This window comes from Carassius auratus, chromosome 34 (assembly GCF_003368295.1).
Source record: "Carassius auratus strain Wakin chromosome 34, ASM336829v1, whole genome shotgun sequence".
NCBI classification, from domain to species: domain Eukaryota; kingdom Metazoa; phylum Chordata; class Actinopteri; order Cypriniformes; family Cyprinidae; genus Carassius; species Carassius auratus.
Window position 1 is genome coordinate 12,819,182 of NC_039276.1, and position 16,443 is coordinate 12,835,624.

The window sequence follows — 16,443 nt, forward strand, 5'->3', positions numbered from 1 at the left end:
CCCCATAGATCCATATTTTGAATGCTCAATAGAAAATATAAACATCTATTATTTATCATGCTTTCAGGTTATAATTCAGTGGAACCAGTCGGTCCAAATAAACAGGGTACTGAGCCATTTTTCAAGAGCAATCATTTTGTGTTTCCTGCATTGAACAACCCTAAAATTGGAGAAGCAGTCATCAGTAAAAAAATAAATAAAAAAAAATAAAAAGATTGGAGTTGTACTGCTGTGGTACAGTGGGATAAAAATAATTTTAGCCACTGATTCTTTACAGCATCATCTTTTGGATGCGAAAATAAAACAAATTTACTTTCACAGCATAGGACACAACATGATGTTAACCACACAAACAACACAGTGAGTCAAGTTATTTACGTCCGGCCAAAATAGAAAATAGACAGGTATTATGCAAATATGTTACCCCATGATGAGTAGCTGTCACGGAAGTGGGATTTGTATTACCAACAACTCATTTCGGCTGTTCAGAGACGATTTTATTCCTTTGGGTGACAATATCTTTATTTATTGTGAACCTTCAGTATTACAACTTTGCAGATAATTTACATTAACAGCTACATTACACTTTGCATGAAAGGCAATATTCAAAATGGCATAATAGGGGCATTTTTAATTGAAACTGTGCATTCCTATAGTATCAGTGTATGGAGGGGACATTTAACATCAAAGAGATGATGTTTTTTGTGGCATAAAACTCACTTTCAAATAAGACCAAAGCTTTTGCTTCTTGACATGATAAAGAAAAAATATCAGACAGACAACTATGGTTTTCCATTAACACTCTTTTTTAATTTTCCGTCTTCAAGTAGTGAAGCATTTGTTGTCTTCTCCGGGGGTCTTTCGTACGATAAGGCAGGACGTAGACCCACCCTAACCATCATGCATGGCAAAGCCATCACAGTGTTAGAGATGGACTATCCAATAGTGGACTTCCTAGTGCTCTGTGAGACGCCCTATCTCAACGGTGAGTGTATTAAACAGGTCTTGTCTTCTGCTCTTTTCCATATCATTAGTGTTGTTTTTGGTTGGACATTTAATTTTATTGAGTAAAATCCAGTTATTTGTTCATTTTCTCATTGTAGACCCAGTCATTAACAGAGAGATGAGAGGAGATTCATTTAAGTGAATTAGTTCATTCGTTCAGGCAGTTTTTAATGGTTCAGGTCAAAACAACTGATTCATTTGAATCATCATTGAAGGAGAGTTCCAAGAAGTGCATGTTCCATATCTGAAGTCTTTCTTATTTTGAAATTAAATGTTTATTTAGTTAAATCATCACACAATTTTCGGTAGCACTTTATTTTACAGTCCTGTTCCTCATGTACATACTATGTACGTATTATAGTAATTACAATTACTATATAATAACCCTGAACCTACCCCTAAATCTAACCCTACCCCATGTAGTTACCTTGTATTACCAGAACTTTCTTAGATAAATACACTGTAAGTAAACTATAAGTACATGATAGTACACGTACTGTAAAATAAAGTGCAACCCAATTTTCTGTATTATTAAGTTTAAAAAAAACTGAATGTCATCACTTTAAATAAGATCCTGGTTGTATTTATTTAAAAAAAAAAAATGAATGAATGAATGAACAATACATTTATTACAGTATTTATTTTTCCTTTTGGTAATGTTAGTTAACCCTTTGGAGTCGATCCCCACGTATACGGGTTATGAGGCATCTTCTCCTGCTATCCCCGAAAAGTAACTTAAATTACACTTTCAGTTTCGATCGTACAGAGCAATACATCAATCGAATCTGAAAAGGGTCTACCTTTACTTGTATCCACACATAATAACAAAAAACCTTTGTGCATTTATAAAATAAAGAAAACATACAAAGTGTGCTGTCTGCAGCCTTGTTCTGCGGTGATCTTCATTCAGAAACGTGTCATTAAAATGAACTGTAACTCAGTGATTACTCAACGAAGAGACATGAGAGAGATATCTTTTTTGAGAGATATAAATTAACCTTATTGTAAAGTGTTACCTTTTTTTAAGTCAGAGGGGCTGCAATGTTGTAGTTTCATATGTATCCTTAAATATGAATTAATATCCATAAATCTAGATTCATAAATCGATGTTCACCTTGTATTGAGTTCATAGATGGTTATTGGTTGAGATGTAGTGTTTTTGTTAACAGAGGTCCAAGAGCCGTATGCAGTGGTGGTTCTGCTGGAGAAAGATTTTGTTGTGGTCGATCTAACCCAGAGCAAGTGAGCAATCTCTTCTTCAGTATTTATTTCTCTTTTCATTGTCATACTCACACACTTTATGCCATGGGTGTGTGGCTGAATGATGTCGCTCAATCTGATGTACTCCAACAACACCTCACACTAGTACTTCCACCAGAGGCAACATCGCTCAACACCCAATACATTTTGTGTATGTGTGTTTGTTTTTTACTTTTGTAGATGCTTTGAGGGTTTAAATCTGAGAGAAAGAGAGAGACAGAGGGAGAGAGAGAGAGTCTTTATTTGTTAAGAGTACATTTTCCTTGGGGTTGTCACTCATAAACATCCATCAAATGATTCATTATTAAGAACTAGAGCCAATGTCAGCCTGACACACACACACACACACACACACACACACACACACACACTCTCTCTCTCTTTTAAGTATTATTCCTGCCATAGAGACTTTGTCAGTTTGACATCAGATGTTTTCTTTGCTTTAAGGCCATTTCCTCACAAGGGCCTCACAAATGTATATAGTTAAATAAGGTTATATTATATAGTAAAAGCAATAAGCCACTCAGGGCTGCAATGTACTGTATGTGACAATGATTTTACTACAGGCACTCTTGAAAACATGGTAAAATCACACACAACCATGAGCGTATTACTGTTTAATCAACAATTGCAGTATGATAAAAACGCTAACACTTACATTTATTAAGAATAAAAATAACACTAGCACTTACAATTTATTATTAGTATCATCATTATTACATTCTTAATTATTATAATTTTTCTGATGGATAATATAATTCAGTTGAATAAATGTAGGCCAGTGGCTTCAATACAGAACCCATGGGTATCAGTACCTGGTAGCCCACTTAGAGTAGCCCACAGAGCACATTCTATAAATAGCCTTGGCTTTTTGATCATAATAATGTTCAGTCTTAAGTGTTTCAAATATGTAGTCTTCTAGCCCTTTTTATCCATTAGGTTGCTCACACTTAGCCTACAGTAAGAATGGAGACCCCCTGTTTGTGGTCGCCTGTAGCAACATAATGCACTTAAATACAGATTTCAGTTGATGTACTGTCACAGATGTGCATGTGTGTGTGTGTGTGTGTGTGTGTGTGTGTGTGTGTATAGGCTATTTTATGAATTTCTGAACGTGACTCTTGCAGTCGGAGTTGAGGCCAAAATCCTCTGTGTTTTATAAATGCCTGTTATTTATTTAGAAGTCTTTCTCCTGTAGTTTTCCTATCTTTGAGAACCCCTACCCCATGGACATCCATGAGTCTCCAGTCACGTGCACGGCTTACTTTGCCGACTGTCCTCCTGACATCATACCCGTGCTTTACTCCATAGGAGCTAAACACAAAAAGACCGGCTACAGCCACAAGGTTTGTCAAAGTTCTTAGCTAATCTAAAGACATTCTGGATTGCAGCCTTTCATTTGAAATGCTTAGTCAGTGTAACTTATCCTCTTTTTTTCATGGCTGTCGAGTGTTTTAGAAACAGTTTTTATCTGTTTGTGTGTTTGTGTTCAGGAGTGGCCGGTCAGTGGTGGCACATGGACAGTCGGTTCACAGACATATCCAGAGATTATCATCACAGGGTAAGTGAATTTGTGTGTGCTTTATGTTATCAACCTTCAACTGTTGCTAAAAGCTTTATAATACTGTAAAACAAGCTTTACGGTATTATATGCTCGAAGCTTCATGCAAGTTCATGTTCAAGTTTGGGGTTGGTAAAATGTTTACATGCTTTGAATGAAGTTCAAAAACTTACCAAGATCAAAAATACAGTTACATTTTTTTATTTGCTTGAAAACTCTGGATTGATTTAGTTTTTGTTCCGAAGCATGCTTTGATTCTGTTTGTTTTCACTTGAAGTCAGTGATGTCTAAACTGTGCCTTTCTGCTTGGCTCTCATTGGTAAATGTATTGCACATCTCTGCTTCAATTCAAAAGCGCTATTGACCCTATGTGTTTTTCTCAATGCCTCTTTTTACTGCCTGTTTCCATAGCTGTCATTGCTTGATATCTCTTAAGCAGTGTAACACGCACATTCAGTCACTCATACGATTATTTGTCCTTCCTTTTTGTTGTCCCCCTCAGACATGCAGACGGATCAATAAAGTTTTGGGATGCCACAGCGAGTAAGTGTCTACGCTTTGACAAGCTTGTTCCCCCTTTCAGCCTCATGCTGTTTCCATCTCACTCTTTCTTACCACTGCTTCATTTTGGATGCTGTGCCATATGATTCCTCATTTCATTCTTTACTACTCAGATCAAACAATGTATGACCAAAAATGGACATTTAAATATATAATATGCGCTGGTTTCACAACCATGGACATTACTATTAATATTATTAATTTACTTAATATTATACTGTAGGTTCAGTGCAAGTTAAACTCACCCAACAGCATTTGTGGCATAATGTTTATTACCACTAAAATAACTGATTTATTCCTTGTTACCTATTTAAAATGGTGAGGAACTTACAAATAAATGTAAGAATTTAAAATGTAGAAATTTTAAGTTTACATGAATTCTTATCTTAAAACGTCTTGTTATTTCAGCTATAAATCTATTTGAAATCAGCATGAAATCAATATTGACACTCTTTACTTCGTTTTAATAGTTTGTAGGTGAAAATTTATCAGTGTCAGTTGTTTTTTTTAGGAAAAAAAGTTTTTCTTGGTCATATATAATTTATTTTCTTAATGTAGACATCATTGTGTACCAAAAACAGAATATTTCCCTTTAAGGACTGTTTCTGTTCCTTGTTCATCACATTCACTATGTAATAAGATGTGATGTGGTGATAACCTCCATCTCTGTCAGTCACACTGCAGATGTTGTATAAGCTCAAGACGTCAAAGGTGTTTGAGAAGCCTAAGGGTGGAGATGTGGGACGCAACGCTGAGCTTGCGGAGGAAGACCCCTACGCTGTTCAGATGATCAGCTGGTGCCCGCAGAGCCGTATCTTTTGTGTAGTTGGCATCAGTGCCCACGTCATCCTGTACCGCTTTAGCAAACATGACGCCAACACCACCATCACGGTGAGTTGAGAAAACAAGTGTGCCCTTAGAGTGATAGTTCACCCAAGAATTCTATCAACATTTACTCACTCGCACTTCCAATCCTGTATGGCCTTTCTGTCTTCTGTGGAAAACAAAAGTAGATATTTTTAAGAATATTGTGTCCATACAATCTAGGTCAATGGGTACCAGAACAACAGTGGACATCACTGACTTTTATTGAATTTTCACTGACTTTTACTTACATCATGTGCAATCAAACCTCTAAAAAGTGATTCAGATTAAAGCAGCATGACTGGTCTTCAACGAGCCCAAAATATCCCACGTCACACCTCTCTTTATCTCCTTGCACTCGCTACTAGTTGCTGCTCGCATCAAGTTCAAGACATTGATGCTTGCAAATAGAACAGTCACAGGCTCAGCACCCTCTTACTTCCACTCACTCTTATGAATCTACTGAGATCTACAAGTGAGTGACGTCTCTTGGAAACATCACAGAGAGGCACAAAATCCCTTTCCAGAACATTTTCGTTCAGTGTTCCTGGCTGGTGGAATGATCTTCCCACCCCCATCCGGAATGATGAATCCCTGACAATTTTCAAGCGTAAGCTTTGTCAACATTTAACTGCATCCTAAAATAAATTAAAAATTAAAAAATAAACTTTGCTTTCTCTCCCCCCCCCCCCCCCCCAAAGCCCCCACACCCCCAGCTTGAACTCGTCTAAACAAAGTCTGAAACTTTGTATTATGAGCACTTCCTGTCTTTGTTTAACTCATGATGAATCACTTGTTGTATTCCTTAATTGTAAGTCACTTTGTATTAGGATTAACTTAGTGTTGTATGTGTGTGTATAGTCCCTAGAGGTGCGGTTGCAGTGTGAGATAGAGGATGTCATCTCTCCGTCGGATGCAGAGAACACTCCATGTTTTTCGGACCCCAGCGGTCACTCGCCCCAACCTCAGCCTCCCAGTCCCCGCAGCAATACACCGGACAGCATGCGGGACAGCATCCCTTGCCTCAAGTGAGACTATACAGAAATGTTTCAATATTTATTTTCTTACGTAGGACAAGGCATTGTTAGCTTGCTTACTAGATAATGCTATATAGAAAGTATCAGGTTAAATAAAAGTGTAACAAGCAAGTTAGTTTCCACAATAAACTGAATTTGAATACTTACCTCAGGGTTAAAGATCGTATGATCCGAATGCCTCCTGGATACCAGGCGGAGCTGGTGGTTCAGTTATTATGGATCGATGGAGAGCCACCACAACAAATCACCAGCTTGGATTTAAACTCCGCCTACGGACTGTGAGTGGTCTCCTTTTTTATGTCATCCATTTTTTTCAGCTAATAGAATCTCTCAAATAGAATAGAAAAGTTTCACTTGCACATGAATACTATATTATTACATTAATCAATACTATAGAATTACATTCAAATATATCATGGTAATACCAAGGATTTATGGTTTTGTTTGAACTTATTTACCATGGTGTATAAGTATGGTAATGGAACATTGATCCTCCCATATTTAATGTAACTGATTTGTCATCATCAGAACTCAAAACTCATGTGTCCAGCTGTGTTAATATTACAGCACGCAGGGTGTTTGATTTTTGATTAAAGGGGTGAAACCTAATTATAATTTGGCCTTCTTTTGAATCTCTTGCTTGTTGTCATCCTGTTTTGATTCAGTCGCGACCACGTGCAACCTTACTAAAGTGTTATTACGGGCAAAGGTTGTCATGGGGATGTCTGGCTACAGTGGTCAGAAATACTTTGAACTCTTTTGAATTCAGTCCAGCAGATTAAAAGTCACTGCACATTCAGTGTCATTCAGGCTGCATGTGTGTGTGCGTCTTGTGATTTGTTTGTTCATAACTGGACCCAGGGGTGTGGGATTTACCAGTAATTAATGAAACATTTTAAAATTGGTCAACTTAAATCATAAGTTTGCATACCCCTTGTAGAACCTGTTGGATGTTTAGCATTCTAGACAACATCAAATATATTTATGTGTTTATTTGGTCAAAAATACTGTAAAACATTGAACTGTTAAATATTATTACAATTTATATATGTATATATATATATATATATATATATATATATATATATGTGTGTGTGTGTGTTTTCAAGAAACATTGTCAATATTGAAAACAGTTATGCTGGTTAATATTTTTGTGGCAACCATAATACATTATTTGATGCATATAAAGTTCAAAAGAAAAGCGTTCATTTCATTAAATATATTTATTGATTGATTTATTGTACTGAAACAATTTATTTATTTTAAAAAATGTACCCCCCCCCCCCAAAAAAAACGTATATATACATATTTTGCTTTAAATTTATCTTATTTAATAATAATATATATTTTTTTATGATCCCATTTAAAAAAAAGTATAATAATTATAAACATCTTACAGAGTCTGCAAAGGTTATATAAACTGAGCAAAGCTGTATGATACATTCAGTAATCATAATATATTTAGTCATAACGGCTATTAATAGAAATATTATTAGTCATAACTGGACTTTATGATGGGTTTTTGTATAACAATTTCAATATGAAATGTAATGTATGGACAGTAAGTGTGTTTGTGTATGTGCAGGTTGGCTCTAGGTAACTGCAATGGTTTGGCAGTTGTGGACTACCTGCAGAAGACCATTTTGCTGTGTATGAGCACCTTGGAGCTTTATGGATCTGCAGACCCTTTCCAGCGATTAACACGCTCTCCTCGCAAAAACCGGCAGTCCACATCAGGTACACATGCACCATGTGTCTCAGAATCCCACGAATGTTCAAATGCAGTGTGTTTCTTTTGAACAAAACTATCAAATAAATATCAGCTGTGAACACACACACATCAGGGGCATGCATCTGCAAACATGCTTAGCATTTCAGCTATCAAAAACAAACTTTGCAGATTTCAAACTGTCTGTCTTCTGTCCTTGCCTGCAAATATTCTGTATCTCTTATTTAACACACACACACACACACAGTCCCTCTCTTTAACTGCATGGGACAGACTGCAATTATGGTTGCCTTCTCTGCATGCTGTCTGTTGTATCTCTGTTGCTGTTGGTCTTTGCCTGAGCACGACACCTAACAGAGAACACAGCGTAACCTGCCATACAGACTCGCTGTTACTAATCCAGCACAGATCTCACTCCCACTGCCCTCCTCAGTTCTCCTACCCTGACTGCTTACGCACATAAACACTCACACGGACCATCCAGAGAAAGGAGATGTCATAAGTGTAAGCTAAAGATGTTTTCATAGAGCTCCATCAAAAGGAAGCTGCAGGGAGGCGGCCATGCTGGCTCCTCACTTCAAAGTGGTCACTCTCCCTCTTCTTATTCATCCAGCTGTATCTTTAGAAACCTAGAAGCTTTGAGACGACATGGAGATGCAGAGGTGGGCAGAAAGGTTGTTTGGTGCGGTCAAAGAGTGATTTTGATCTGTAGCTTATGTAAGCTCTTAAAAAGAGAGTGAACGTCTTAACGCTAACCCACACACTCAGGCAAGTGTGTATAAAGAGACTTTTTTGTACTCTCTCTCTCTCTTTTTCAAAATGATGGCCTGAAATGGGCAGCAGTCCCACTCAGTTTTTATTCTATCATTGTTTAGTCTTTCTCTTTGTATATGGTGGGATCCATAAGTCTGAGACCACTGGTCAACATATTTATATTTGTAAATCTTGAATGTAGTTTTGCATAATTTAAATTTAAATCAAAATTCACATCCAGGTCCCCATACAGTGGAAACAGAAATATTGTGAATGATTATTACAGTTTAAAAATAGCTTATATATTATATATATATATATATATATATATATATATATATATATATATATATATATATATATATATATATATATATACACACACACAATTAATTATTAAGATGTCAAAGCTGGATTATAGTCATTACTCCAGTCTTCAGTGTCACATGATCCTTCAGAAATCATTCTAATAGGGTGATTTGTTGCTCAACAAACATTTCTTAATATAATCAATGCTGAAAACAATTAATTATCTGTGGAAAAGGTATATATTTTTTATAATTCTTTGATGCATAGGACTTTTTTTTTAAAGCATTTATTTGAAATTGATTTCTTTGTTCTGTGTTGAACAATTTAATTCACCCTTGCTAAATAAATATATTTACAAAATTTCACTTACCTCAAACTTTTGAATGATATATGTTTAAAATCATATACACCCACATGAGCTAAAGACCTATTAGTTAAAAGTAATAATAAGAAGAATAATTTCACTACTTAAGACCCATTAGTTTTATTATAAAAAGTATTTTTTAAATCCAACTTTCTGTTTATCACTAGGTGTATAATCAATTTTGAATCCCAGTCTGGTCTCAGACTTTTGGACCCCACTGTATCAGCAGTGCTGCAGTAAGTGCTGTGTGTACAGCGACACAATAAGACTAAAATGTTTACCTCACAGTCAACTAATGCAACATTGTGATTCGATAACTTCCAGTGGGTATGAGACCTCATGTGATCTGTCTGCTATCAGATAGTCAGACTCGGGTTAGACAGGGAATCCATCAGCAAAACTCATGCATAGACATGCAATACATCTTCACATATACACTTTTAGATAGACACGGAAGAGAGAAGGCATTTCTATTTATGTTAATATTTGTGTTTGTTTTGTTGGTTTGTACAATTTCACTGCCTTCTTCTGCAGTGGCTGTTAATCCCAAAAAGTTTTTCTTTCTGTTTACTTTTGTTATTTTCGAAAGATATAAAAAAATACAAAAGGCTAGGCTCAATTTTCCTATTTTCATTCCTTCATTTTCTTCCTCAGTACACTGGAACTTGCTCGGATTGCGGTCAAACGCGTTTTGTCACTCTGAGCCTGTTTTGTTCTTCTCCTCTTTTCCTCCCTCACTCCATGTCTTCTCTTGTGGGTGGCGGTGCTGGGGCATGGGGGCGCTGTTGCAGACTTTTGCATGCGGGGCCTGTCTAACTTTCATTCCGATTCAAAGAAACGGATCCGTACTTCCTACCAGAGTAAGTCATGTCTTCAGTGAAACCCCGATGGGGCAGCACAACAGCAAGGAGGCAAAGCACAGACAATAGGATGTCATTTATCAATTTTTTTTTTTTTTTTGATTAAGTTTACCAAAGGTAAAGTTACCATACCATACTACACACAATACAATATATAATTATTTGTAGTAATACAATTAATTGTTACAGAATATTCACATGTTCTGAATTTGCATACACTGAAACATCCAATTACAATCTTTGATTGTCTCCTTGCTAAGAGTTTTATTGATTTGTGCCAAAGGTCATCAAGCATGACCACATTCTCACAATGTATGAAAAAGAATATTAACAAATAAAATCATGCAAAATGACATGACTTTTCCCCAAATATTTGGGGTGGGGGTGTGGGTAATTTTCACACTAGCAAAGGTCAATTTAAGTCAACATTGCTAAAAAAAAAAAGAGAGGATTTTCAAAAAAAAAAAAAAAAAAAAAAAAAAAAAATATATATATATATATATATATATATATATATATATATATATATATATATATATATATATATATATATATATATATATATATATATATATATATATATATATATATATATATATTGTAGGTGACTTTTTTAATCTGACATGTATTTGATAATCATAATGGCTCAAAAATTAAATTTTTTTATATAAAATTATACTCTGCCAATTAATATATCTCATTTGTGAAAATGAGGCTTATTATCCTCTGTATAATAACGTTATTGCTATTATTATTATTTATTTATTTTTATCTTCAAGATGTTATAAGCTTGTACTCTGCAGAAGAACTTTAGTTTGCACACACACTTGTAAAATGATTGATATTATTGCAGTGCAGGCCTTATTATGTTTTTACTGTCGTGCCTTGAGTAACATTGGTGCAATTTTTCTCTCTCCTGCATACACACACACACGTGCATGGAATTGTTTTCGGCGCTTGATCCTGGAGCTAATATAAGCAGTGCAGACAGGAGTAGAACAATATATATATATATATATATATGCACTTTTAAAGGTTTAAAATCTGTACGTTATGAAGATGTTTATACATCTTCCTTGCATTGCTCCAGGATCATGATATTGTCTCAGACCACATTGCTTGTCCTGGTGTTTTGATGCATGCCAATGTGTTTGGTGGTAATGGATCCCGGTGATTATTGTCATCTGCTTCCTCTTACTGTGCCTTCTATGTTCCTCCATGGCAGGTCTTACAGAGCTTTCTGATAATCAGGTGTCTTTGGACCTAGAGAGGAGCAAGTCACCCACCTCAGGTAACCATACCCACTCAAGACCGCACACATCTCTATAGCTTCTCTATAGCATCTCTATAGCTCTATAGCTCGATAGCTTCACAACCTCTGATAATCACGTGTACTTCTGTACTTCTATTTTTGATAGACATAAAAAGTGTATGTCATTTGGGAAAAAACCCTATTTAATTTTTAAAACTCCTACCATATAAACTCACACCCATGTATGACTACACCCACCTCTCATTGCCACCTCAGACTGATAATCACAACTATTCCTAGTTCTGGTAACCATATCCATGATTGGTTGCACCTACTTAATATAGCCACACCCTCTCATGATCACGCCCACCTCAAATAGCCATATCACCTTTGATAATCACACCTATTCCTAGTTCTGGTAACCATACCCATTGTTTTTCCACAACTACCCAATACATCCACACCCATCTCTAATAGCCACACCCCACAGGAAACATTGACGGGGGAGTGTTTGGGAAACCTGTTTGATACCAGTCATTATTTTTTTTAATTCCACTACTATCTGTGCAAATATCACACATTACAGCTTTAATGACAAAAACATAAAAATAATAACACACTTTAAAATAATAAAAATCATTCACACCTTCATCCTGCAGTTTTTCTCTTTTTGTTTTCTGTTCTCTTTTTTTCAGTTTCCCCACAGCACAGTTCTTCAGTCCCTGGAGGCTCTTTTTTTTTCTGCTCTCATACCTCCAATGTCTTTGCTTCTTCTTTGTCTTTAAAGCCATCATAACCTGTGTAGAATTTTTATGAGGATATGATAATGTTTACAGAGTTTTACTCAATGTTTGCATCGCCTCAGTGGGAACATGATGACAACAACAGTGCTTGTCCTTGAGAATCTAAATAGAGCTCTCAATTTAGAAGAAGAATTTCAGTAAAGCTTTAATTTCTCGGGGGAATAAATTTTACATTGTGTCTTTTAAAGTTATTGTTGTTTAAAATATCAGAGGCACATTTAGTGTGGTGTCTCAAGAATACAAAATTTGCTTTCTGTTTTTCTCTCTCTCACTTCACTCTCATGTCTCAGTGCAGTTGAAGCTTCTGCTTGTTTTCCCAGTTCCCAGCTCAGCGGGCAGCCTGAAAGATGGAAGTCGCTTGGGAAGGCAAGCTGAGGGCTGTAGCCTGACATTAGTAGTTTGAGAGATAGAAAGGAGACACAAGGTTTACTTTAAAAATGTGACTGTGTATGAAGCGTTTAAAGGAAAAATTCACCTTAAAATGAAAATGAGCATTTTCTTTCTTCTGTGAAAGACAGAAAAGAAGACATTTTGAAGAATGCCCATTTCTCACAGCAATGTCAAAAGTGTACATTTTGGGTGAACTGTTCTTTTAAGATCTCCAGCCTGTAGTGAAGCAAAGGATTCACATGCGTGTGATTTTCTCTAGAATATTCTGTGGTAAAGAACTGGCTTTCAGAACAGTATTCTTTGTCTGTTTTTTTTTTTTTTTTTTGTGGGATTTGTTGCGCTGGCTTCAGGCTGCTGAGTAATTCAGATGTGTTTTTGTGGAAACAGCTATTATGAGTCAGGAAATGGTCTTCAATGATTGGCTGGGCAATTTAGTCAAAAATTGGATTGAGCTTCTGGGTTACAACCACTGAAGCATAAAAAGAGTTTGAAGGACTAGTAGAGAAAATATAAATACTGATGAGGAAGGAGAGTATGATTAAGAAAGCATTATTTGTGTGTGTATCTATCATAGTTTGTAAAATATAATAATTCATATTTTATAGAAAATACCAATAAATTAATGATTTATTTCGTAGTTGAAGAAGCATGATTCTAAAACTTATGTTTGAAAGTGAAAAGGAAAGTCAAGGAAACCAGAAAGAGTTCAGGAATCTAAGTCTCGACCCTGTTGTGCTATGTGATTATGATTGGCTGCGTCAAATAAATGTTTGACGACACTGTTGTTATTTGACCTTTTGTTATTATTTATATCTCAGCTTTTTAGATGTGTGCTTTCGAAAGTAGCATTAAGCCAGAATAGATGAATAATGAATGTACGTCCACAAGGTTATGCGGAGGTTTCTGGTGCTGTTTTCATGCGTTTGCTCAGGGGCACAAACCACTTCCTGTGCTAGCATCACCTCAGTTGACATACAATAACACTGCTTTAGCTGCTCATGTATTTACTTTATCTGAAAAGGGTAGATTTTTTTTTCTTCTGAACTATATCTCATCTTTCTCTAATCTCATTTCTTGGTATTTATTCATATTATCGCTGACCTCACTCTCCCCTGCTCTCCATCAAGTCCAGTAATTGGGCTGCACTCCACATTGAAGTTCTCATAAGAGTTATCCCTCTCTGTCTAGTCCAATAGTTGTTGTTGTTGTTTGTTATTTGTGCGGTTGTTTTTTTTTGTCGCCAGGGTTGAGGTGGGATGCTGAGACCCTGTTGATTGTGGCACATTGCCAGGTGGTTAATAAGCTGAAATGTCAGCCATCGACTGTGACCAGTAAAGATATGTAAAAAAAAATTAAAAAAAATAATAATAATAATAATAAATATATATATATATATATATATATATATATATATATATATATATATATATATATATATATATATATATATATATATATATATATATATATACAGGCATATATATATACAGGCATATATAGAGGATCATTGATGGATAGGATTCATTGATTGATAGAAAATTTGAAGAACACTGTTGATTTGAGATCATTAGTAATTAGAACACTACTGATTTGAAATCTTTTAACATTATAAATGTTTAATCAATTTAATGCACTATTGTTGAATAATAATAATATTAATAACATACTGTGGCATATCAATTTGCCTTTTTGTTTGACCTGAGGTGTGGGGCACTTTTTAATAAAAATGAATAATAACCCTGTGTTTAGATACCAGCTGTGCCGTCAGCTTTTACTTTTATCTGTTATCATGGAAAGTCAAAGCACAAGCCAATGCAATGTAAGCTGATGCTGCAGCACAGACGGGTGAAACAATGTGGACAGTCCTGAGTTTATATTGACATCAAATAGCAAGAAACAGTAAATGCAAGCAAAATGAAGTTTTTGGACAGATAGGGCAGAGATGGTTCCAGAAAAGACTGAGGAAGGCCATAATTGTTAAAGCAGATTAACCAGGAGTCCTGTGATACACTTGCCAGTCTCCCACAACACTGTTCTCTCATCTTTACTCTAAGCAGTCTGGCCTCAGTTCACACAGTAATCATGATTTATTGTCAGGTCGACACCTGCAGTGATTTGTGAGTCTTATGAATTCATCTTGTGTGATGAGGTTAAATGCAGGGAGAATCTCCACTGTTACTACTTGTGTGTGCTGCAATGCCCTCAGTAATTGTAGAGAGAGAAAAAAAAAAAAAAAAAAACTTTTCAGTTGCGGTTAAAAAAAATTCTACCAGATATTTTCCAAGCTCAAGACTAGCTTTTCCAAGAAATTCAAATTGAACAAAAGTCAATACAATGGCGTGTCTAAGATTGCTCAAATGCTCTTTAATTGACACTTAACACAGATTAAAAATCGTTCTCAAAATCACAACTAAATGCTACTTTAATTAAAACCGCTTGTGTTCAAACCTATAAAGAAGCATGTAAGCTGGACCAAACTAAAATATATATAATTTCTTTTAAATGTTTATTTTATATATATATATTGTTTATTGTATTTTATATTTATTTTATATTAGCATTATATGTAAATAAATTACAAATTAAGGAAGAGTAAAACAATTTTACAACTGACAAGCCATTTCAGACATTTGCCCCTATTAAGTAAATAGGATCTGTGCTTTCTGCCTGACCAAGATGAGTGCATAATGAATTCATTTCAAATATTTGTTCATGTCCAAAACACCACGACGCCAACTGAAGCTACAGAATTGCAGAGGTGTTTAATTTGTGGTGGAATCCATTCATACAGAAATATAGATTAAGGACCCACAAGCCTTTTCTTGCAACTGTAATTTTTGTTTGATTGTTGTTTTTTGGGAGCTGCAGAAATTGTGTTGGTGCAGAACTCTAATCCAGCTTTTGACAAAATACTGTCTGAGATATCAAATGCTTTTGGCATATTGGTAGAAGAAAGAGGAATTGTTGAAAAAAATGAAAATTCCCATAAGATTTTGCCTTGTGAGGAACCTTGACATTTTTGAGTTAGGCAAAGCAGATTATTTTAATATTTCTTTTGTGTGATTTTCTCCTCTTTTACCATTCTGATATGAATCCCGATGACCTAAAACAAGCTGTTTGGCTGTATGTGATTGAGCCTGGTATGTGACAATGACTGTGTGATCTCTGATTTCCAGCACCCTACGCCCCTTCCCTCCATAATGACCCTCGAGGTACAGGGGAACCTGTGTCCAACCTTCGGTCCTGCCACTACAGTCCTGTGTTTTATCTGTTGGACAATGGTAAGAATGTGTCTGGACCCTTAAAAACACCCACACACACTAAGCCCATGGCTCATGTGCTTCTCCGTGTAAATCTGTGTGTGTGTGGGTGTTTGTTTGGGGGTTGCATGCTGCAGTAGAAGTAGCATCACGCTCATAGTGCCAAGCTCCATGCTGCTGAGGTGTAAGTGTAGGTGTGTGTGAGTGCGTATATGAGTATGTGTAAGTGTGCTTTACCTGTGGCTATTGTAGGCATGTGTGTGATTGAGGCATGGTAGTAGGTTGTATGTATTGTGTTGGTTGATGAAAGGATATTGGGAGTATAGCCCAGACAGAACATTGATCGTCCAATATGGTGAAATTACCAAATATTTTAACAATTAAATTAAGTCTGCATTCAATTTTTACCATATGTAGTTTCCATTGGCTGACTTA

General features: G+C 35.8%; 1 protein-coding gene across 11 annotated transcripts in view; it reads left to right on the plus strand.

The window, feature by feature from the left end:
• stxbp5l (syntaxin binding protein 5L) overlaps positions 1-16,443 on the plus strand; it is a 164,593-nt gene that overhangs the window by 116,429 nt on the left and 31,721 nt on the right. For 3 of the 11 annotated variants that reach the window (XM_026218098.1, XM_026218103.1, XM_026218100.1), the window contains exons 10-21: positions 828-985; positions 2,175-2,247; positions 3,464-3,611; positions 3,759-3,826; positions 4,329-4,369; positions 5,061-5,278; positions 6,113-6,279; positions 6,441-6,566; positions 7,874-8,025; positions 10,235-10,303; positions 11,529-11,594; positions 15,925-16,029. In XM_026218098.1, the coding sequence (XP_026073883.1) occupies positions 828-985; positions 2,175-2,247; positions 3,464-3,611; positions 3,759-3,826; positions 4,329-4,369; positions 5,061-5,278; positions 6,113-6,279; positions 6,441-6,566; positions 7,874-8,025; positions 10,235-10,303; positions 11,529-11,594; positions 15,925-16,029 (1,391 nt within the window). The remainder of the gene's footprint in view (positions 1-827; positions 986-2,174; positions 2,248-3,463; positions 3,612-3,758; positions 3,827-4,328; positions 4,370-5,060; positions 5,279-6,112; positions 6,280-6,440; positions 6,567-7,873; positions 8,026-10,234; positions 10,304-11,528; positions 11,595-15,924; positions 16,030-16,443) is intronic. The other 8 variants (XM_026218105.1, XM_026218107.1, XM_026218099.1 and 5 more) reach the window with 7 other exon arrangements.